This window comes from Polyodon spathula, chromosome 6 (genome assembly GCF_017654505.1).
Source record: "Polyodon spathula isolate WHYD16114869_AA chromosome 6, ASM1765450v1, whole genome shotgun sequence".
NCBI classification, from domain to species: Eukaryota; Metazoa; Chordata; class Actinopteri; order Acipenseriformes; family Polyodontidae; genus Polyodon; species Polyodon spathula.
Window position 1 is genome coordinate 41,136,762 of NC_054539.1, and position 23,718 is coordinate 41,160,479.

At 39.4% G+C, this 23,718-nt stretch overlaps 1 protein-coding gene across 2 annotated transcripts in view; it reads left to right on the plus strand.

The window, feature by feature from the left end:
• Positions 1-16,575, plus strand: part of LOC121317189 (interferon gamma receptor 1-like) — a 47,558-nt gene extending 30,983 nt beyond the window's left edge. For both annotated transcript variants that reach the window (XM_041252854.1, XM_041252855.1), the window contains 6 exons: positions 1,178-1,298; positions 1,553-1,713; positions 2,257-2,426; positions 3,847-4,012; positions 11,970-12,088; positions 14,678-16,575. In XM_041252854.1, the coding sequence (XP_041108788.1) occupies positions 1,178-1,298; positions 1,553-1,713; positions 2,257-2,426; positions 3,847-4,012; positions 11,970-12,088; positions 14,678-15,103 (1,163 nt within the window). In that variant the 3' untranslated portion in view covers positions 15,104-16,575. The remainder of the gene's footprint in view (positions 1-1,177; positions 1,299-1,552; positions 1,714-2,256; positions 2,427-3,846; positions 4,013-11,969; positions 12,089-14,677) is intronic.
• The last annotated feature ends 7,143 nt before the right edge of the window (positions 16,576-23,718 follow it).

Here is a 23,718-nt window from a genome sequence, read left to right on the forward strand (position 1 = left end):
GGCTGGAGCCATGAATTGAAGAAGTGATTAAATAATTAAGGCCACAGGTGTATAAATAGGGTGATAGGGTGTTAGGTGATGATTTGAGTTGATGTTGGTGAAAGGTGAAGGTGTTTTGTGTTCCATGCTGTCCCGTCTCGTTTTTTTGTTTCCAATTGTTGTTTTTTGTAGACCTTTTGTTTTTCCCATGTTATTTTTGTTTTTTTGTTGATTTTAATAAGTGCGTTCGCACATTTAACCTTGCAGTGTCTGAGTCTCTGTCCCTGCCATTACCATCTAGGCTGGGAGGCTACTGCGCCACAGGGTGCTGTGTTAATTTAGTTTGCCAGTCAGTTTATTAACGTTAGTTTGTTATTTTATTATTATAGTTTAATAACATACATGTACCTATTGCTTTTCTCTTATTGTGTTCATTTAATATGTTGAAGTACGTGTGTCATGACAAGTAATAAATATTTATTTATTTATTGATTCATATTGTGTCTGGTGGTCAACTCCTTCTTAAAGAACACTTCGGCAAAGGGAACACCTCACTTGTTTCCTAAGGGGTGTTCTTTAACCAGAGACCACTGTACTTCTCACATGGATGTCCAAATATTACATATTCAAGTTGCTTAGCCTCCCTGGGGTTACACATCACCAATGGCAAAATATAGTGGAAGCACTCAACATACACTTACATTTTTACTCCTGCAGTATCTACTGTACAGAACCATTAATCCAATTGTAATCAAAGCACTGTAGTACCTGAATCTGGCGCAATATGGAGGAACCTGTCCATTTGTCCCACTTCAGTTTCTATATGTACATACAGTGGATGTGAGAGAATTTTTCGTAAAACAGATAGCTCTAATTTTGTATTTCATCTGTGACGGAATGTGACCTGCTGTTCCCTGTGTATGTACAGTAAGTTTACTTAAATGAGAGGGGGACTGTGGTCAAACAGGGTATTGCTTGTAAACAAGTCAGTTATTGGTATTTTTTTTCTGATTTGAGGGAAAAATGGACGTCCAAGTAAATAACTTTTTTTTTGTTTCTTTGTAATTTTCTGTGTAATATGTCTTTTGTTTGTGCATCTGTGTTCCTTTTTAGTTTATAAATTCAAAATTAAGTAACAGTGGCAAATCTATTTATTTAGCTTATTGAAGTTTGTGAGTTTATGTTTTCATTCTTGTAGGTTCTGTTCCTCAACTAACCAACCCGTCACTGTCATGTAGGAATTTTGAGACATTTCTTTATTGGAACTACAGCGACACCTCTCTAAAACCAACATTCACTGTGGAGGTGGCACAGTATACGTAAGTGGATTCAAGCATCACTCTTTACCTTTCATAGCACTACAATATTCTATAACTGTTAATCTGCTCATGTTGCTGTAGCCCTTGCTATAAAATAGAATGTGATGGTTTTATCATTTGTAAAGCTATGTTTACTGATCTGTTTAACTACATACCTTCAAAATTATTACTGTTTTGTTTCCCTTTAGTAGAGCATACAACTACATAGCATCCAATTTACAGTACTCTGAAATCTTTGAAATCTTATTTTACAGCTCGAACGTTACTAATTCTGTTGAGAATATCCCACATCGTTATTGCAATGTCTCCTTCTTCGTCGATGATATTGAAGAACATTATTATTTGACCATAAAAGCTTTTGCCGGAGAGGAACATATCACCCTTTCTCTCCAAAGGTTTTCTTTAAAGGATATCTGTAAGTTAAGTGCATTGTAATGTAATTTCTTATCTTCAGCTGTTTCTAAAGCAGAACATAATGCATCGTGCACAAAGAATGTTTTGGTTTGAAGTAGCATAAGTGCTCTGTAGGGAAGTTTCTTATAGTAACTACAAAGTGGCACACTTCATGTATAGAACGGTACAGTGAAAAAAAGTAATTCAACCCTCAATGTACTGTATTTTCTCTGTGGAGGTTGCTGATATAGTATAAACCATTACTGGTACTGCACTATTTCAGATACAGGCATCTGTCTTGCAACGTTAGGTAAACACCTCAAGCTAACTGTTTAAATGACCTTCACCTCCAATTTTAATTAACTGTCAAGTGTGTTTTTTTGTTCTCTAGATGAGAATCTTAAGAGCTTTGTGATACTGGCTTCTAATTTAGTACACTGCATTTTATGATTCAAGTTTGCTCGTGGGTATCCTCCAGTAAAAACTGTATTGTACACCAGTGATGCTCGGTGCTACTTTACTAAATGGTTGTTTTATACTAATAATGACCAATTTGGTATTTCAGGCATGTTAGATTTTCCCCATGTGAATCTGACAACTAAAGGAAGAACAGTCAAGACACTATTTGAACATCCTTTTTTTTTGTACAAAAAAAAGAACCCATCTCTGAAACGAAAATTCAGCATTGACTATGAGTATACGGTTGAATACAGGAAGAAAGATGAGCCAGATCAGGTAAGCCAGTCTGGAAATGTATTTGGTTTTTCTTGAAGTTGTGCTGTAACTTTTTAATTAACATATGAGTCCTGACTAGTAGCCGCGAGATGTGTCCGGGAGCTCCACACACACCAGCTGGTTAAGAAATCACAAACAACCAATCTTCTGTTCCGATCCCCTGCAGTGGCGGCTTGCCAGAGGATGCAATGCTTTTTTACGTATTAATATGTAATATAACAATATATACATAAATTTAAAACAGAGGTATCCATCCTATCCAAATTATCCACTCAGTGACTGCTGTACGTTTGGAGGAGGCAGATGCACTCTTGTCTCCTCTGTAGCTATGATTTAACACGTTATTAGCCAATCATATTCTTCCATTTCTTCAGCTGGCTTGCATGGAATGCTGAGTAAAGTTGTCTAAAAAATAGCCAAGGGAGGCTTGACTGCCCTCCCCATTTGCCTGTTTTAGGCAATCGCTGGACATGAGCCCTCCCCCATTGATGACCTCGGATGCTAATACTAACGAGAGTGAAAGGAACAAAGTGTGTAAAGGACGAAGCGAATGCCTATAGATTGATTCATTCAAATTGTAATATACCTTGCTCTGGAATTAAAGTTTGTTTGAATTGCTTCCTTTTTTAAAAATAGATACGTTTTATTTGTACAGAAAAGTATATCATTATTTTGTTGGTCATTTATTTAAGTTTAGCAAATTAAGTCGATAGGATGTGCTTGATTTTTCTCTGCCTTTCTCCTGCTTTAACAACATTGTTTAGAAAATATTTTGTGCAAAGTATGTTGAAGTCACATGGTCTTGAAATTTAAATGCTGTAGTAATGTTATATACAGTGCATTTTTAAACATACATTGGCAGTGTGTAACATTTGAGAATAAACTATGATGAGATACTTTTTTCTTTTTTCTGCTAGCTAGTGGAGAAAATGCATTTAACAGCCAAATTGGGGAAAAACTTTAAGGAGATATGAAAACTGTTGTCAGTCAGAATAGAATAATAACATTCTACTGCTGCTGGGGGCTGAAGGGGACCCCTAGCCCTCTGCCGTTTTCTTTGCCCGTAAACAAAACTTAGCTTACAGTACGACACAGGCGGATCGTCTGTCTCTCTCCTGAAAACACACACATGCATTCGAGAAGCTATCCATGTTACACCAAGGTTATGTTTATTTCTAATTTGAAACATTATTGGCTTTTTATTCCACCTGTAAAAGTAGACAGAAGCAAAATCATTGTAAGGCCAACCCATTTTCTTCATACTACTTTAAAAAATTGTACTAGCAGACTAAAGCAGAGGACAGAGGTTGTTTTTAGTTTAGAGGATTTGGTATTGGAGATACATTAAATCATCTACAATTGATGTAATAATCATTTTTAGTGGCTGTGATTGACATGAAATTCATTTGCCTTTTTGCAGACATCCTCAAAACATTTTACATGCAAGAAGAGAGAATGTGAAAGCGATTTTTTGTTGCCAAAAGATGAAGATTATTGCCTGTCATTTAGTGGCAGCATGTCTGGGATACAAGTAATCAGCACAGATGAAAGCTGCACAGGAAACCATCCCAAACAAAAACCTCTGGGTATGTTCTATAAATAAACACTATGATGTTTCTAGTAGTTATTATTTGTGATGATGTAGGTTGCAAATAACTGCACAAACAAAAGTGTATTACAGCAGTAAAAGTAATACTTATGTTTGTTAACTTGGTAAGAACAAGGTGCATCTCTCAGCATGTAAACAAGTAATGTTCTGTTCCTGGTTCATGCAATTTGTAACATCCAGTTCAATACCAGCTATAGCATTTCTTGCGAGCAAAGGATAAACCACCCTTTTCTTCACTAAGCCTTAGGGGAATATTTTGCCCCTATGTTGAAAGGCTTTTTCCATGTCTAACAAATTAAAGGAGCCAAATATTTTCGTTTCTTGTTTTAAACAAAACTTAACTAATGCAGGACAATAAACTTTAACTAAGTCATACAGCATAAATATCCACTGTAATTACAGGTTAAGCTTCTGTGGTCAGATGCCCAGTCTTCCTGATCTGGTTGTCAACTCCTAGCTCGGCACAGGTTGAGTTGGAGTGTCCATATGCATTGCTGCAGGATTGCATGCTGATGAATGCCCAGGTTGTACTAGTGTTGCCACTGGAACACTGTTCTGAAGATTAGCATCAGGGGTTGCACAAGTACTGGCATCTGGTGCTAAAGGGCTTATTGGCAACAAGTTATGTCGATCACGGCACATCTACAATGTATGATTGAGGAGCAGAATGACTACGAACCACAGTTCCTGGTAACTTGACATCAGTCACTGTCGTCAGGTGCAAGTGGTGTGGGAAACAAAGATGTCCAGACAGCAATTTCTCCCAAAAGCAATCCGTGTTTTATTAAATGGAACAAAAGAAGTCATCCCTCTACCAGCAATGTTATTGGAGGGTACAAAGTGGGCTTGCAAACCCAAAATAATAACAACACAAATAATAACAAAAGGACTTTGTTCGTGTGTGTTGTGCCGTGAAAGGTAGTGCTCAGGGTTGAATGCTGGCTGTGTAGCGACAGCTCCTGGGTGGTCACTCCTATCCTAAAAAACACAAAAAATACATAACAAAAACAAACAATACAGGCTCCGGCTTTCTGTTTATATTTTCAGCGCACGGGGCCGTACTCACGCAAATGCATCCCCTTTGTATCACCAAACTCCTCCCTCCAATCAGCACGTTGCTATGGTTTATCCAATCACTGCCTGACTTGTATCTGACAGCAATGGAGTTGTTTAAAGTACCTTGCAGTTACGCACTTTCCCCAAGATGTCCCACTTCCGCTTTCCGCCCACCGTCGACCCGTCTATTGGGAAGTGTACTACCAACCTTACCCAGCGCCCTTTCCCATTTGGAGGGAGATTTACAGCATCAGTTCTTTCTCTCTTTATCACATATCTCACTCCTCACAGTGATGTCAAAGGAACACTCGGCCAACTCTACATCCCCCCCCCCCCCCCACTCCCCGTTGAATTAAAAAAAAACAGCTTTTTGATGCTCCGTGCACGATGTTTCACAGTGTAGTGGATGGGTTGCAATGCCAGATACCACAGAGTTATCCGGGCGATGTTGTCCTTCATTATGTATAACCACCTTAACTCTTTTCAGTCCTGTGTCAGACCAGATGTAGGACCCTGTCCGACATCATCAAAAAGACATAAAGCACATGTCTCTAGTTGTTTTTTCTCCGGAAAAAGATGAGAAACCTTTCAATGGCCGAGTGAGACAGATAGGAGCCGATTGAAACCGAAAAAAAGGCCGTATCTCGTAGACCTATGCACTACAGAGATAACATGGAAATAACAAAGGAGGTAGCTGCTTCTGCATCCAGCTTTTTGGAGACGTTATAGTAATAAAATAATTACTTGGATCGCATTATTGAGGAGTTTGGTGATAAAACAAGTGATCAGGAGAGGATTTAACAGTATGCACGTCTATAAAGAGGTATGTGAAAAATACAGTGAACAAGTGGTGAGGCTTGGCTGGAGATGCAATACTGAGTGTCCTTTTGCGATTCAATGCATTTTAAACCTGTTTTACTCTGAAAAAATATATATTTTAAACCGTGCATGTAAAATAAACAGTGAGTGTGAAAATAAATCGGACCTGACGCGCCTGACAAGCGCTGAATAAATGGACTGCAAAGGGTTAAAGGAGCATGATCAGTGACAAGAGAGAACGTCCCAACAAGTAATATAGAAGAGTGTGAGTAGCCCATTTGATGGCTAAACGCTCCTTCTCAATGACGGAGTAGTTAATCTCCCTAGGAGCCATTTGCTCAAGTAAATGATAGGGTGTTCTGCCCCGTCAACTTGTTGGGACAGGACCAACCCCCGACCATTCTGGGAGGCATCAGTCTGAAGGATGCGCTCTTTGCTGAAATCTGGGTGGGAGCTTGATAGAGTAGTTTCTTAGTCATATCAAATGCCTCCTGACACTGCCCTGTCCATTTAACTAATTTTGGTGCAGCCTTTTGGGCGAGATCGACCAGGGGGTTGACTATGGTGGCATACTCTGTGATGAAACAGCGATGATAGCTGGCTAACCCCAGTAGTGATCTCACCTGGGACTTGGTTCATGGATCACTCCAACAGCGCCTGGGCTTTGGAGACGATCGACTTTACCCAGCCATTACCCATAATACAGCCAAAATATTGGGTCTCTTGTTTGCCAAATACACACTTGCCCAGTTTGGCTGTTAGACCCGCCTCCCTTTAGAGACTGTAGGATGGCTGAAAGCCTAATAATATGCTATTTCCAGGTGGAGCTAAAAATCTCCACATCATCAATGTATATGTGTCTTTCAACTGAACGCCAAATAGTAATTAATTGTGAGATAATAGGGCCAAAACAAATTCTACAATGCTTGAGAGGAATGTTAGAGTGAATCAGATCTTGTAATCTGTATGGAAGTACCAGTTTTTCTTCCAGTAACCGACATGAAACAGAAGCATCGGGCTCAAGCCAAACAGTAAGTGGCCATAATATAAGTACCAAGAGTATAATTTAAAGTTTGGCAGTGATAAACCTCCTGAGATTTTCTCATGCTGTAAAGTCGAAAATTTTATTTGTGGATGTTTCCATATAAATTTAGAAATCATAGTATGCAGTTTACCCCAGTATCCAGGAGGGGGAAAAAGAAGCAGCATTGAACTAAAAAAGTGTATGTGAGGGTGTGGCAGAGCAAAGCTGTGCCCTTTTTAAATTGGCAGGGATGGGGTTAATTTCCCCTACCTGCCTGGGTTTATTATGTTCAGGTGGCTGGGGTTGATTAGTTGATTAGATTAATTAACGATCAATCAGCTCCCAGCCACCTGACATAAAAGGAGGCCTCTGCTTCTCATTTGGGAGGAGGGAGCTGAGGAAGCAGGTTGGTGGGGTTTTTTTTGGTGGTTTGTGGTTTTGAAATTTTGAATCCAGTGAGCATTGCCCAGCCTGGAAACCTTATTTTTGTAAGTTTTCTTTTCTTTGTTTAGGTATTTGTGTTTAAACATCTTTGTTTTGCCCTTGTGCACATTTATTTTGCGTTAATTTATAATAAAAGTATATATTTTTTGAACTGCAGTCTGTCTCTGGGCCTCTGTCCACTTGCCAGCCTGCCACAGAGGGAGTAAATTAATTTTAATTCTAGAGATTACGGGCCTGTAGCAAATTAGGAAGATGCTACCATCTGTCTAAATCCGCCTTCACCTGAGCAAAAATGTTGGTTGTTCGATACGGTGGATTGTAAGGATGGGACAATGCCTGTTTGGTATGTCAGGAGGCAGGGTTACACCGCTCATCGCAGAATAGAAGGGCATGAGATCAGACTTGGACCAGTTAATTTTGTAGCCCGATATTAAAGTAAAGTGATGAAAAATATTTAAAAGGAGGGGAAGTGAGCAGAAAACATTTTCAACAAATAATAATACATCATCCACATAACGAGATATGATTTTGGGTAGTATTGAGAGTGATAGGGTCCGAAAGCTCTGACTGGCGGAAAGCTTGGGCTAATGGTAATGCGAACTACAAGGGTGACGGGACAGCCCTGGTGGGTGCATCTGGAGATGATGAACTGGGAAGAACATTTATTTCTTATTAGCATATAAAACTTTAATCATATCAATGAATTCTGAACCCAATCCCATATGCTCCAAAACAGACCAAAGAAAATCCTATTCTAAGCTATCAAAGGCTTTCTCTGCATCAAATGAGAGTACTGCACAGGGAGCAGGGATTAATTACTGCAAATTACTGCAGACTCATCCACGCATTCTTAACGTGTACCTATCAAACATAATTGACACGCCCACAGCCGACAGTTGCTGAGCGATTCATTAATTAAAATTGTGCTAATTAACTACTGTTATATGATTGATGAATAACTTCTATGAAATCCACCACATATTTGCCGCTACAAGTCTTTTTCCGAGCATCAGTTTGTTTCATAGGGACAGTACATCGCTGCTATTATGACTGGTCACGGCCAGCGAAGAAAACAACACTTCCGAGACAGATTGTATTATATGAGACTTACAGATGAAGAAATAAAAAAGAGGTTCCGCTTGAGCCGAGGCAGAATATTGGAATTGTACAGGGATCTTGAGCCAGATATTCACTGTAAAACAAGGAGCCAATCCATTCCTGCGATTAATAGCTTGCTAGCTGCATTAATGTTTTATAGTTCAGGATCATTCCAAAGAAACAACAGTGATGCATTTGGATTCAGTCAGTCCACAATGGGTAGGATTGTAGAACAAGTTACCAATGCATTACTATCTAGAGTATATACTTGTATCTCCTTCCCACTTAATGCAAGGGAACACCATTCTATAAAGCTGGATTCTACGATATTGGAGGCAAGCCTAATGTTTTAGGGGCAATCGATTGCTCACATATAGCCGTAAGGGCACCATCTAACAATGGTAACGTGTTCATTAATAGAAAGGAAGACTGTGTTTTAATTGCACAGCTTTTTTTTAAATGGTGCCTGTCAAGTCTTGCCAACACTTTTGTACATCGACGGCACTGCGATGGTACACACTAAAGGCGCATATTTTATTTGTTATGGAATTCCAGATTGTTTTTCTTCTAACAGGTGATAGTTTGGTCCAAATAAAACGGAACAGTGTTTTACTACCTCCTCTATCAAAACATTGTTTTCATTTGACCTGCATTTTGGTTTTCTAGATATGGTTTTAGTTGTTTTTGGATCACTGTCAGATTCTTTCGGGAGCGTTTCCTTCAATTGAGGTGTGTGGGCTCTTTTAATAGAGCTTCTCCCATGTTAATTAGCCTTGGATTGGACGTTCCCATGCGGTGAAAGATGATTTACACAACACTGTTCACATAGGCGTTAATTTACTATTTCAATTAATGAATCACGAGTAAAGAGATTTGCGAAGTGATATCGCAAACCCTGATAATGAACTCTTGTTAATAATGAATAGGGCCCATTATCATATGCCAGACGGGTCTTTAATAAAGCCTGTCTGATCATGATGGATTAATTTAGTCATGTATGTCTCAAGACACTGTGATAAAACCTTAATATAATTTAGCATCCAAATTAATCAGAGAAAGGGGACAATAGCTCATGCAAAGAGAGGGGTCTTTTTTAAGTAAGAGAGAAATAAAGAAGTATTTACGTCTCTCTGAAAGGAAGCTTTATCTATAGCAGTTTGCATCATATTAAGCATCGGGTCCCAGTTGGGTCCAGTAAGTTAGAAAAAATTCAGGAGGAATACCGTTAATGCCTGAGGATTTCTCTTGCTCACGTCTTCCAGTTCACCTGAGGATAGGGGAGCGTCTAGTGCTGCAGATTCAGAGGCTGAGAGGCATGGCATTTGGAGATTTTGCAGAAATTGGATGCATGTCCTTATAAAGGTTGGAATAGAAGGATCGGAATGTAGAGTTTATTTGAGAAAGATCTGTTAGGCTATCTCCCAGTGTGGATTTTGACAGCTAAAATATCTGCAAAGCGTTCGTTTTTACATCTCGTCTCAGAGCAAGCAAGTGGGAGGGTCTGCTGCCATTTTTCTGCTTGTCCTGTGTATAAGAAACTTGGCCCGTTGTCTGAGCAACATATTAAATTCTTTCTTAATAAGGTTAAGTTCAAACTCAGTTGTTTCGGATGAGCATATTCTAAAAAGGCCAATTTAGTCTCCTGTTCAGAAATTATGCGAAGATGCGTTTTATTATGGTTGGAAACAAATAAAATAGTTTCTGATAAATCTTTGAACTGAATCCCATAAAATCTAGTGATCATTAACAGAGTCAATGTTAAACTGAAGGAATTTGTCAAGTTTACATTGAAACTGTGTACAAAAAGATTAGTTTTGTAGCAAAGTAGTGTTAAAGCGCCACCTAGAGGCCCGTCTTAATGTGTTTGCTAACATAAATTTACAGTAGGTCCCGCTATGATCAGACAAGGACATCAGTATTATCTCAGCATTATATACTTCCGAGATGAAAGGAAATAAAATCAATCCTCGAGAAAGATTTGTATCTTGATGAGATACGGGAACGAGTAAAAACCACCGGAGTGGCTTAAGGTCTTGCGGTGCTGTGCAGCTTGCAATATGACCTGATGGTCAGAGTACTTTAAGAGATTGAAGATAATAGTGCAGAGCTTATCTCTTGTTTTAGCTTAATTGGAGTATATGCGATGCACACACATTACCTCAATAGCCCTGCCGGATAGGCACAGGAATCACAGTGGCAGAAATTTTGTCAGAAACTCGATGGGATCAGAACCCTCCTCCCCCTCCTTCAGTCCATCCAGGCGAAGGTTGTTCCATCAGCTTCTGTCTGCGAGGTCCGCTAACTTCGATTCCAAACAATCAGTCCTAACTTCACAAGATGTAATCACTCTTATTGTGGTTTACAGAGGAGCGGAGAGCTATTGTGTCCGTGTTGAGGGCCGTGAATTCCTGGGTGAAAGTTAGGAAATCATTTTGCATGGTGGTAATTTTGGCAGCGGTTTCAAGACCTGTGTTTTCGATGTGTGAAAACAGGTGCTCATAGTACCGCTGAGTAGAGGCCTGTATGATCTCATATGGGTCAGACTTTTTCTTATACACCCCAGACACATACAACAGAGTTGGGCCTGGACCCAGTAAAACTTATTTGGCTTTCGTAAGGACCCTGGTCAATTTGCAACTCGCTGATTTTTTATATCTTCTGGTACCACCGTTATGCCTGCTTCAGTGTCGATTTTAAAATGAACAGCTGTTGTTTGCTTACTCTTCTGTGGGTCATCTCCAGTGCCAAAGAAAATACAGTCCTCAACAACGTGTGTATCTCACCAGATAAACAAGCATCGTCAGCTTCCTGGCTTGTGCAATATACATCTGGTTTAATACCAGCAGTAGCATAACACTACATTATTTACCTATTTAATATCCTACTGCAATATGTGTGTTCTCTGTCATTTTCTATTCCGGAAACACCATGAACAATCGCGTACTGTTAATTATCCCATGAATGAGAATGGCCAACTAACCAACGTCTCCTGAAAGGGTGAGGGCATTAATAAAATAATAACAAAAGCACTCCATTCTTTTTCTACCATGTATGGCAACAAAACTATGTTTACACATCTACAGCTTAATTCTAAAAATGACTTTCCTTAGATCAAGCTCTACATTTTCTTACTAACAAAGTATAGTTTGGAACAGTGCAACTGGCCAGGTCATTATGTTGTTGGAACAGTTAGTCATTGCTAGATTTTCAAACGATTATGAGCCCTGTAATCTATCTATCTATGATTAAAATGCAACATAAAAGCAAAGGAATAGACTGAAAAAGTTAATAACTGGTAAGAAATATTAATTGTAACTGTGACATTTGGTTGATCTAAACCAGGGTAATATAATGGCAATATATTTTAACAATATTTTTTAATTATTTATTCTAACCATGTAAATCAACACAAATGTTATTTCTCAGATTTCATGTTCATTTTTGTGATTGATTCTGTTATCCACATTAACTGGGTTTTTTTTGTGTTTTTTAGATAAATACATGATTATCATCCTAACAGTTATTGTCTGTGTGATTGCTATTGGTTCCAGTCTCACTGGGCTTGTCTGTAGCATAATGTGGAAGAAGAACATTCCTTTGCCAAGCTCTTTGGTAAGTACAGAACACCAAACAGATCTTCATCTAGGTAATCATGAACAGGAGACTTGAACTATATATACAGCTCTGGAAAAAATTAAGAGACCACTGCAAATTTTTCTTAAATCAGCATCTCTACATGTATGGCAGCCATTCCATTCCAGTGTCTGTTGAATTCTAACACAGGCACACCTCATTCTACTGAATGAGGAACTGAATAGGGGATCACCTGAACCAAATCTTATTTAACGAGGAAAAGTATAAAAACCACTCCTGTGGTTATCACTATCCTCTTGCAGTATGACCAGCTGGATGGCAGTAGTAGCACTAGTAGTACCTCAAAAGTAATTGGAATCAAAAAATAACTATTGACCATGGCCAAAGAGTTGAAAAGGACAGTTTTGAGTGAGGAAAAGAAGGGTTCAATTCTGCCTTTACTGGCAGAGGGATACAGTGAGCGTCGGGTTGCTTCCATCCTTAAAATTTCAAAGACGGCAGTTGACAAGAACAAGGTCAAGCAGCACACATTGGGGATAACAAAGCTACAGACCGGCAGAGTGCGAAAACGACTCTTCACTGACTGGGATGACCGCCAACTCATTCGAATGTCCAACCGTAGGATGACATCAAGTGACCTACAAAAGGAATGGCAAACAGCAGCTGGGGTGAAGTGCACGGCGAGGACGGTTCGAAACAAGCTCCTAGGGGCAGGGCTGAAGTCGTGCAAAGCTAGAAAAAAGCCCTTCATCAATGAGAAGAAAAGAAGAGCCAGGCTGAGGTTTGCAAAAGACCATAAGGATTGGACCGTAGAGGACTGGAGTAAGGTCGTCTTCTCTGATGAGTCCAGTTTTCAGCTTTGCCAAACACTTGGTCATCTAATGGTTAGACGGAGACCTGGAGAGGCCTACAAGCCACAGTGTCTCACACCCACTATGAAATGTGGTGGAGGATCGGTGATGATCTGGGGGTGCTTCAGCAAGGCTGGAATCGGGCAGATTTGTCTTTGTGAAGGACGCATGAATCAAGCCAAGTACAAGGTTGTCCTGGAAGAAAATTTGCTTCCTTCTGCTCTGACAATGTTCCCCAACTCTGAGGATTGGTTTTTCCAGCAGGACAATGCTCCATGCCACACAGCCAGGTCAGTCAAGGTGTGGATGGAGGACCACCAGATCAAGACCCTGTCATGGCTAGCCCAATCTCCAGACATGAACCTCATTGAAAACCTCTGGAATGTGATCAAGAGGAAGATGAATGGTCACAAGCCATCAAACAAAGCCGAGCTGCTTGAATTTTTACGCCAGGAGTGGCATAAAGTCACCCAACATCAATGTGAAAGACTGGTGGAGAGCATGCCAAGATGCATGAAAGCTGTGCTTGAAAATCAGGGTTATTCCACCAAATATTGATTTCTGAACTCTTCCTAAGTTAAAACATTAGTACTGTGTTGTTTAAAAATGAATATGAACTTATTTTCTTTGCATTATTCGAGGTCTGACAACACTGCATCTTTTTTGTTATTTTGACCAGTTATCATTTTCTGCAAATAAATGCTCTAAATGACAATATTTTTATTTGGAATTTGGGAGAAATGTTGTCAGTAGTTTATAGAATAAAACAAAGATGTTCATTTGACCCAAACACATACCTATAAATAGTAAAACCAGAGAAGCTGATAATTTTCCAGTGGTCTCTTAATTTTTTCCTGTATGTTATGTGTGTGTGTGTGTGTATGTATAATGTTTATTAAACATTCTTGAACATTTACTGATCCCCTTCTCAATAATATTAATAAAAACATATTTTAATAAGCAAGACTTCCTACTATTGAACCCCAGTCTGTGTGGGATATTTATTCTCCATCTAACCATATGAAAAATAGTTTTGGTAATTGAATGCTTTACCAGTCTATCAGTAAACTTTCAATGTTTTCAAATGTCGGAATGGTTTGAGATTCACTATACTGTATATACTATTTTGTTTTGTTGTTTTTAGAATTTTTACTTGGTGAACAGTGCCATCTGGCGTCCAGATGTTTAAACTGCAGTTGGCGTTGTCCAAAGTGAATTGATTGAGTAGGTTGTCTGGTACTTCAAGGGAAGAATTAGCCTACTGTACACAGTAGCAACTCATGAACAGCACCTACAGGTGCAAGGCAGGATAAGAATTCAAAGAACAAATGTTATCGTTTAAATACAATTTGGAAAGGGTCATGTATTCATTTTGATAAACAACTTTTTTTTTTGTCAAGTACCACAGTATAGACTTTGAAAACTGCTGTTTCTTGATACATTGTTAATTCCTGTGCTTCAAGTTAATAGAACTGTAATGTGCTGAAGAGCATTTGTTTCTTCCCACAGAGAAGTCAGGTTCCAATTTAGTAATTTGTTCTGATTGTAATCTGTTTTAAATGCAATTCTGTAGATGTTGCATTTCTTATGGACTGATTGCAGATAGACTAGTGGAGTTTGCACTGCAATACCTGAGGTGCTTTAAAAGCAGCATAAAGTTGTATTGCATTATCTTCAAAATATATGACTGATCTAGTGACTGGTTCTAACATAGAGTTCATGGCACTGATATGTATGTTTATGTTTTCTTAAACAGGCCTCAATGCTGACAGGAATGAAACCCTACATGAGCGTAAAAAAAGAGGACAGCACCTTTTCTGTTGCAAAACATGTCGAAACCCCAAATCAGGTAGTGGAAGAGGAGAACAGGGTGATGGAACAAATAAAAAACCTTGCTCCTGAACATGAAACCCCCCGCTTTAAAATAGGGTTAAATAATATTGACAGAGATGACATCATCATCCAACCAGAAGTCTGTGACCTTGTCTTGAACGTCAGCCTCAGTGACCAGACTGATGTGAAGGAAAATACAGAGCTTTTAACCAACGAACCGGACAACAAATCGGAAAACAGCTTCTCAACGTGGCCTAGTTGCATTTCTGGATATGACAAGCCTCATGTTTTAGTAGAGATGAGCACCGATGATACGGTTCAGGGATATAGGCCTACACAACTGGACTGAGACCATAAGAGTGATTGGATTAGATTTATCTGAATGTTTATTATGTGTTGGCCAAGGAGCAAAAGCACTAGTCGCTAGGATCACGAAAAACATTCTTTAGATGAGATAGTTAAAACATATGTAAAACTTTTAAGCAATTAAACCCATTTCCAAACCCCTTGAACTTATTAGTACACAAACATACTTCCCACAATGAGTAGCTCGATGTGCATTGTTTTTTTATTCATTTTGCATGGTTGATGGGTACGGGTTAGGTCGAGTTCCTTTTGTTAACCCTTTCGTGCACAATGTCCTCATTTGAGGACAGATACAAAATTGTGTTTTTCTTCATTCACAAATGTATCTTTTCTGCTATTCTCGTTCTTTGTGCTTACTCACAACCTCAGAAAGCGGTTTTCTGCCCCCTTGTGTTTAACATGCCTCATTGCTTTCCAGGATGTGTATTAGCTATTCAGTTGCCATTGTTTTGTACGTAAGCTTGTGATGCTGGTATTGTGTCATAAATCAAACAGCTTTCCATACAACACAGTCTTCAATTTGAATTACGAGTAACAAACGTATTCATATGTGTCCTCGTTTACAAACATTGCGCGATAGTGGGTATAAATACATGAAGCCTGGAAGCTATACGCTTTTGTTTGTGGTCTCCATCATAATTATTATATGCACGAAAATTGTGAATAGGTATTAAATTGTCAGGGAAATATGGTAATGCCATGTATTTTAAATATTAAACATTTTGTAAATCACCTGGAGATGCTGTACACTGGGTGGCCACTTTGTTAGGAAATAACTGTGTTTAGTGCAGAGGTGTCAAACATACGGCCCCTGGAGTGATGTCATCCGGGCCATAGAATATTATTTTTTTATTCACTAGAATACAGGTAAAAAAAAAAAAATAGTGCTGGGACAAACATAAAAGAACTGACGTTTTTTTACATCTATTCAAAGGCAAACAACAAATGTCTGTATCCGTCAGAAATTATTTTATCTGTGTGATTTGGGGAGCATTAGGGGCGTTCCCCTGGTGCGCTCTGACTGTCAGCTGAGATCAGCCCGTGCGTTGCTGTTCACTCTTATTTGCTAAATAAAATAGCTTTCTGTTTTGGAAGATACAAGTTGCAGGCTTGGATTCTTACCACCGCTACAGCCGGGGTCCATTTCTGTCTGCAATACTATGATACAGGTCATACTTGCAAAACTTGTATATTAAATCAACGTTTTAATTTTCTTTCATGATGCAGTCCTAGCAATCCTAAAAACAGTGAGTAAATATTGTTTATATTCTACAACACCGTCATTTTAATGTCTGTTTTATTTGAAGTGTTTATTCAAGTTAAAAACCAATGTTATTACTTTATAAAATTGCATTTATGACTACTTTCACTTTGTTTATTGCCAAGACGCAAGGGCAGTGATTTTTTTTTTTTTTAAATGTGTTTTTACTTGAAATAGACACAAAATTTAACTACTGTATTGCATTCTTTGTTTTGTAGTTAATTCACGAGGGTAAAGTAAGACCATTCTTAATTCTGGAATATTTTTCAACTTTAATACAGTGCTACATATAATGGCTTTGATAATGTTTTTAAAACGAATATCCGAACAAATATCTAAATCATGAACGAATATCCAAACATGAAAATTCATGTTCGTCCCAGTACAAAAAAAAAAAAAACTATAAATAGATACTGATCATTTTTTATTTTTTTTATTTTAGCACTCAGCAAAAAGATAAAGGCAAAGAACATTAGTGACTGCTACTGCTGCTCCTGATAACTGGAACCAGCAACCGAATTACAGCACAATCCCTTTATTGAAATACTAATGCTTGTACTGTATCCTAAACAATATTGCAAACATGAAAACAGTTCAATCTTTTAAAGTTATACCACTAATCTAATAACATTATCAACCCGTGACTCCTTAATATTTCCCGCGGCTGTGTTTTTGAAGTAGCTTAATTCGGACCTGGCAACACTGGATCCTGTGGATAACACAAATGGTTCTTAATACAACATTCCTCTGAATACTTCACATAACAACAAACAGTACTAGCTGCATCAGTACAAGAAACAGTGCACAGCACAGATCAAGTTCAAAAGTATGCAACACAGATTTGTTCAGTGAAATATATTTAGCTTAAAAAAGAATCCTCTTTTGAAATTACTTTTAAAGGCTAGATTAAAATTAATGCAGTGCTTCCCTCCCTTGTCATCCCCTTTTTTTTTTTTTTTTTTTTTTTTTTTTTTTTTAAATGTTGAATTAAGTGTTTGATGAAAAATACTAATTTGGTTAAATGTTGTGTTCTCACATTTGAAACCAAGTAAAATACCATCAATATACTGTATTTGGAAAGGGCTAATACATTTCGGTGGTACTGTGTTGATATGTTGCAGAATTCTTAACAAAAGCTTGTTAAAAATAAGTCTTGTGTTTTAAAGATCGGGGTCATCTGCAAAATGCTTTTTTATTATGTATAACATTTTATACAAATCTTACATTGTGTTGTTACATTATGCATTTTATTTACAGACAATTTACTACTGTTTACTTCCTGCAAATTCTATACCGTGAAATATGTTTTAGGTCATGCATTTCAATTTAGCATAGCTTGTTTTATGTAAAATAAACCTATACTGTAAATCACATGTTGCTAGTGTTACTACTATGATTCACGTGACAGAAATGGTAAATAAAGTGATCTTATTAGCAAATATAAAACAGCACACAACGTGCACCTCTCCATCATCCTCAATAATATGTAAAAGGGAGAATGTTACTCTGAAAACAATCAGTTCTGCTGCTTTCAATTTTAGTATTTAGCATTGTGAGTTAGTACTCTTTATGTGGAACCATTTAGACAGAATTAGCAATAACAGAAATCACCTAATATTATTCCATTCCTGAGTTAAAAGGAATTTAAATTTGGGGTTGTGATCATGCGCAGTACAGCTCATCAAGTTAGGTGTTTGTCCACATTAGGTGTTTTATCACATCTGCAATAATTACACCCAATGTTTTACTTTTAAATTACTGTTAGGTTATTATTATTATACAGTTATTTTAACTGCTTCAGAGTTGCTATGGAGTCAATGAATTGAAGAAAAAAACATGTTCTGGTTTTTCACTCTGGAAATCTGGTAGCCCTATGCCGGCTTCTTGACACCTGTGTCCGGCACATTCAACAAATATATATATATATATATATATATATATACACATACATTCATCTTACATATGATTTCCATAGACCTGGTTAGTCTTATGTATTTTATCATACACAAAATTATTTTACATTTACTTGATGCGTAAAAGATGTATCTCCGACAGTAAAAACGTCATCGTGGATGCATCACCGACCTAGTAGTGGCTGGTAAATCGTGGATAGCACCTATGCAGGGGGTGTCATTTTCCTTTTTTTTTTAATTTTTTTATTTCATACATGAAATACGCTTAAGAATAAGGAAAATAGCAAATCAGCAAATCTTCTACTGTGCAAATATAGATTTGCTGAGTGCTGCCGACTTCTTGAGACAGACAATGTTGACCGTGACACAATTCAGTTTGTATTAAAAATGTACACAGTCGTTTTTTCTAATTATATTTATTTCAGTTTTACACTAAAATACTTAGTTTTCATAGCTAATATTAGATTCAATGTCAGATCCTTTCAACACCTGTTCAAAATTATAGCATAGCGTAGATCAGGGGGGCATGTACCTGGGGATCTCTAATTAGACTCTAATTCCCTATTTAAGCCCTGATCACTTGCACTCAAGCTGTATAGTGTTCCTGTTGTAGCAAACGCTCAGAGGCTGACATTCATGCTTCAGCTTAAATGTTTTTGCTAATATCTAAACTTCGTTGCCTTGCTCCTTTCACTTCAGGTCACTTCTCTGCACAGTGGTGCCAAGATTGTGTAGCATGCAGACATAAGCCTGATATACGCTCCTTGCAAAGGAGCCGTCTCTTTTGTACAGCATTATGCTTTAGTGTGTGGATTGCCTCGCCCTGTGTGAGGCACCAGCCTGCAGGAACCGATTTCACTACAATATTATCAATTATTTTCCTACCAACACCTGTGATTTATTCTCATCATTCAGCATCACTGTTTGGCTGCAGGAATTCCAGCAACAACCATCCAGAATCCAGCCGGCAACAGCGCCGTTCAAAGCACAGCTCCATTACTCCACTTGCTCCGCCGATAAGACATCGACATTCCCTCGTCAGTGATTGCCTTGCCTTAGCTCTATTTAAATCCACCACAAAGCTTTGTCTGCTGAATCTCTCTATACTCTTTGCCTACAATCAAGCGCCACTCCCCCACTCCCCACTCAGCACACGCTTCCACAGAGCCAGCACAATTTACCTTTCCATCAGAAGTTCCGGTCCTGGAACTTACCTTGCCCATAACAAACTCTATTCAACCAGTGGCAGCTCATGACATTGACGGGTCTCATAACATAGTCCAACAACACTGCTGTACTGCAACTCTTCCACCGGCGCCTCAGACCATGGTTACCACCGCAACGCCCTCATAGAGTGTCTACAGGAGTGGTAAGTTGCCATGGTGACCAGACAGCTTCATCAGGCAATGCCTGTACCTCAGTACTGAAATCTGGCTCCTGCTGCAGCACTTTTACTACGTGAGAGCGCGTTCATCTCGCTGAATTGTGACATCTAAATACTGCAAGCTCCTCTTGTAGACCTACATTAACTTATTTATATACATCACTAACTGTTCTAAAACATGTATCGAATATATGTATGATTCAAAACTATATAGACAAGGATTTTAATTGCAATAACCAAATATATTCTACCCTGCTTCACTGAAGCCAGTGGTTTCAATTCAATCACAACCTCTAGACGGCAGCATAACCCTACAAGTTCTACATAATTTAAGCTGGTTTGCTATCACTGTGAATCTCTCGCACTCCAACCTTTCTATCCATTCTTGCAGTTTGTTCTCACTCTGAGGGATTCTAAGGAGTCCCCTCTTGCCTCAAGCTTTTGCCCACCTGTATTAACTGACATGCTTCTCTTCCCCTCCTCTTCAAGGACCTGGTCATGAAGCCATGCACTTACCGGCTTTCTGAGATGCTCAGAATCCACCGTCCCATTAACTTCCAGCTTCCCTGCATCAGGCATCCATTGCTGGAGCCTCTTCCTGTTTCGCACTTTCTCATCTGGCTCCGCTCTTCCAAAACGACCACGTCATCAAGATACTTTATACAACTTCAAAGTCACCATTTCATTCAATGTGAGCTGCCAGTCAGATACGGAAGCCTGTTTTGCAGCAGCCTCAGAGCAATGCATTCTCATCCTCTGAGGTTCTGCAGCGGCCTCAGATCTATGCATTCCTCATCTCTGCCCAAAGACAGCCCCACCTCTGGCACCATCTAAAACCGCCTCAACTCTCAAACACCAATATCCATCGCATTCAGCAGATCTCTGGTCTCTACAGCAGGCCACTGCACACTACTGACAGCATTCCATCGCTTACTTCCTCCGATCTCTGCCTGATCAGGAGATGGGGGCTTCCTGTCTGCTGGGGCCACCAGAGGTTTTCCCCTAATCAGCCTAAAGGGTTTTTTCCTCTCCACTGAGCGGCAAGTATACACAGTCACACCTATTAATAATTCCTAACCACCTGTTTGTCCTTCTAGTCTTTTGTATATGTTATGCATCAGCATGTGTCCTTTGTCATTGTCTCATGGTGCAGGTGTTTCCTTTGGGGGCAAGTGAATCTCACTTCCCTATCCTCAGGTTCAGGCATCCACCTACCTTCCTTCTAATAGGGGTGTGTGGAAGGGTGGTGAGCAATTCACTGACACAGGAGACAAAGTTTGCAGTGCGAAACAAGACTTTGGGGCACTATTTATTTATGTCCACAAGGTGGTACTGTTGTCCTGTTATTACTCGCAATGGTAAGGCTTCACAGAGTACCTTGGGTACACAAGCAGGTGCACAAAACAAAAATCAAAAGAGAAGGCACAAAGAAAAAGAGAAAATAAAACTTAACAAAATTACAAAATAAAGGTGCTGCACTCTGCAGCATTTCTCCAACCGCCGCTACCCCCACGGCCCAAGACTCCATCCTACGCTCTCCAGTTCCCTCAACTGCGTAGTTTAGAAGTATACTTTCGGGGTCTATCCAAAGTCTCCCTGCTACTGCTATATTTCTTTTTTTTTTTTTTTTGTTCCTGGGTTGTCTCCCAGTGTTTCTCCGTCTAGCTGCCAAGCTTCCACTGGCTTGTTTACGTCCTATAGGTGCAGCCCGCAGGAACACAGAGTGTAGTCTTTATAGGGCCAGCAATCCCCCCAAGGCCCGCCTCTCAGCCACTCGGAGAGAGGGAAAGCCCACACACCCTCCTTCCCACCTCTCCGTGTCACTGCCATGACCCACAGGTGGGTATTGGACGACTGCTGCCCACTTCCTGCAGCACTGTGTACACGCCAGCAGAGTCAGCACAGATCTCCCCTCTGTTGCAAGGGGTTCTCACCCCCATGAGTCAGAGTGGACCCCCGGCCACACTCTATCCTATCACAGCTCATGCGCTTATCTTACCTCACCTAGTGAGGCTCTGTTCTATCCATTTCTCTCTTCGGGACGTGACCGTTTTATTCTTCCAGTGCTCGAGTCCCGTACTAACCTGCATACTTTCTCTTTACTTACGATCACAGGCAGCGCAGTCTCTGCCAATCAAGGGGTTTAATGAGCATCCCTTTACAGAAGCCTCAGATACTGGGAACCCTACTCTCCCGAAGGGTGACTCCCACGTACTTCCATTCGTGTCCTAGTGCCCAACGGCACTCTGTCCTACTAACTGTTCTTTCTACTTCCTCTGCCCTAGCCTTACGCACCCAGCTCACACCCTTTGAAATATTAGTAGGGTTAGTGACAAGATGGCTTTGTGGTGACGTCAGACCCAAAAGAAGTAACACACACAGACAGCACTGCTGTATGAATTAATGTGCTGGTGTGCAGATTTATTGAAAAACAAAAACGGTTTAAACAAAACTCAAACAAACACTGAACTCAAAACAAAATAGCATGGTGGCCAAAACAAAACATACAGATACAAAAACAGACACAAAACGAAACAAAACAAGTATTGTGCTGGTGTATAATTAGCATACATAGCAATTGTTGTTTTAAACTTTTAGTTTCTCTTTCAATCCTGTCTCATTCCGCCTCTGAACACAGCCAAGGCTGCAGGTTTTTATACTATGGCAGAGGGATTATCTGGTTATCATTTACCTAGTTTATTCCTTTGACACATTCGGCACAGGTTTTTCTCATCTGCGTGGTTAACAGCCAGTTTGTCAATAATCACTCACTGTTGATCATGCATTCTCACGATTTTATTTGGATGGGGCATTTTAACCCCATCCAGGTTGTAAACAAAAATAAAACGACATGTTTTCATACACAAACAATTCCTTTTTTAATAATAATTCAACAAATAATATAATACACACAGGGGTGGGGTGTACCCTGTCACACTTCTCCCCCCTTGTGCGTAGCACAAATGTCCTCACAGGTCACCTCCCTCCTTAAAAGCTCAAAAGTCACTGGGCCCATAGGTGGCTGTTGAATTTAAGGCATAAAAGAAAAAAAAGGAAAAGAGAAGTCGCAAGCCGCTTCTTTTGGCTTTCAGATAAGTATAGTTTATTGAAGATAATAGTTCTGAGTTGCAAAGTTACAACCAGACATCTTAAAGGTTACATGGTGACAACAGTTTGCAGGTATCCTCTTTCCAAGCAGGGACTAGAGCAACACAAAGAACATTTCAGTATTCTCAGTTTAAATGCAGTCTCTCAGTGACATCATGATTTTCCTTAAACCAATCAGAAAGACACAAATCTCTTCTCACTTGGTTAATTGCCCATTTGTCCTAACCCTAGCTTCAAAGCATCTGGTTTAATCCAGTTTATCTTTGAAGTAGCCAGTTTTTATAACCCTCATAAAATCAACTGTAATTTCCTAAGAAAACCTGTATTATTTCTAGTTTGTACTGTCTAAGTAGGAATTTAACCAGAATCTGGCTTAATCTTTAAACCACTCTGTGAGTTGTATTCTAAGACAAAAAATTCATTTATATCTAAATAAAATGTTCCAACAGCTGCAGATAGTCTCCCTCTAGCTGTGGAGGTGGTAGCAGCAGTGAGTCTCCCTCTAGTGATGGAGGCAGGAGCTGCAGTGAGTCTCCCTCTAGCGATGGAGTCGGTAGCAGCAGGTAGTCTCTCTCTAGGGGTGGAGACGGGAGCAGCAGGGAGTCTCCTATCTCTGGAGACTGGTGTGGCTGTCCCTCAGTCACTGGAGACTTTGTCCATTGCAATTGACTCCACACGTTTTGATTTGTTTTTTTGTAGATTGAAAAAGTTAAGCTTCGATGCCTGTGAATTTATCAATTATAAACAGAAACAGATGGAGACTGTGCTCAGGTATCGTGGGGAGTGGCCTCCAAATGACTTTCTTTGTGCTGTGGGCTTTTTGTATTTGTTTTCTGTTCTTGTATTTGTGTTTCCTGCTTTTGCCTTTTTGTTTTTGCTTTTGTTTTCAGTTTTTTTGCATTTGTGTTTTTCAATTTGTATTTGTTTTTCGA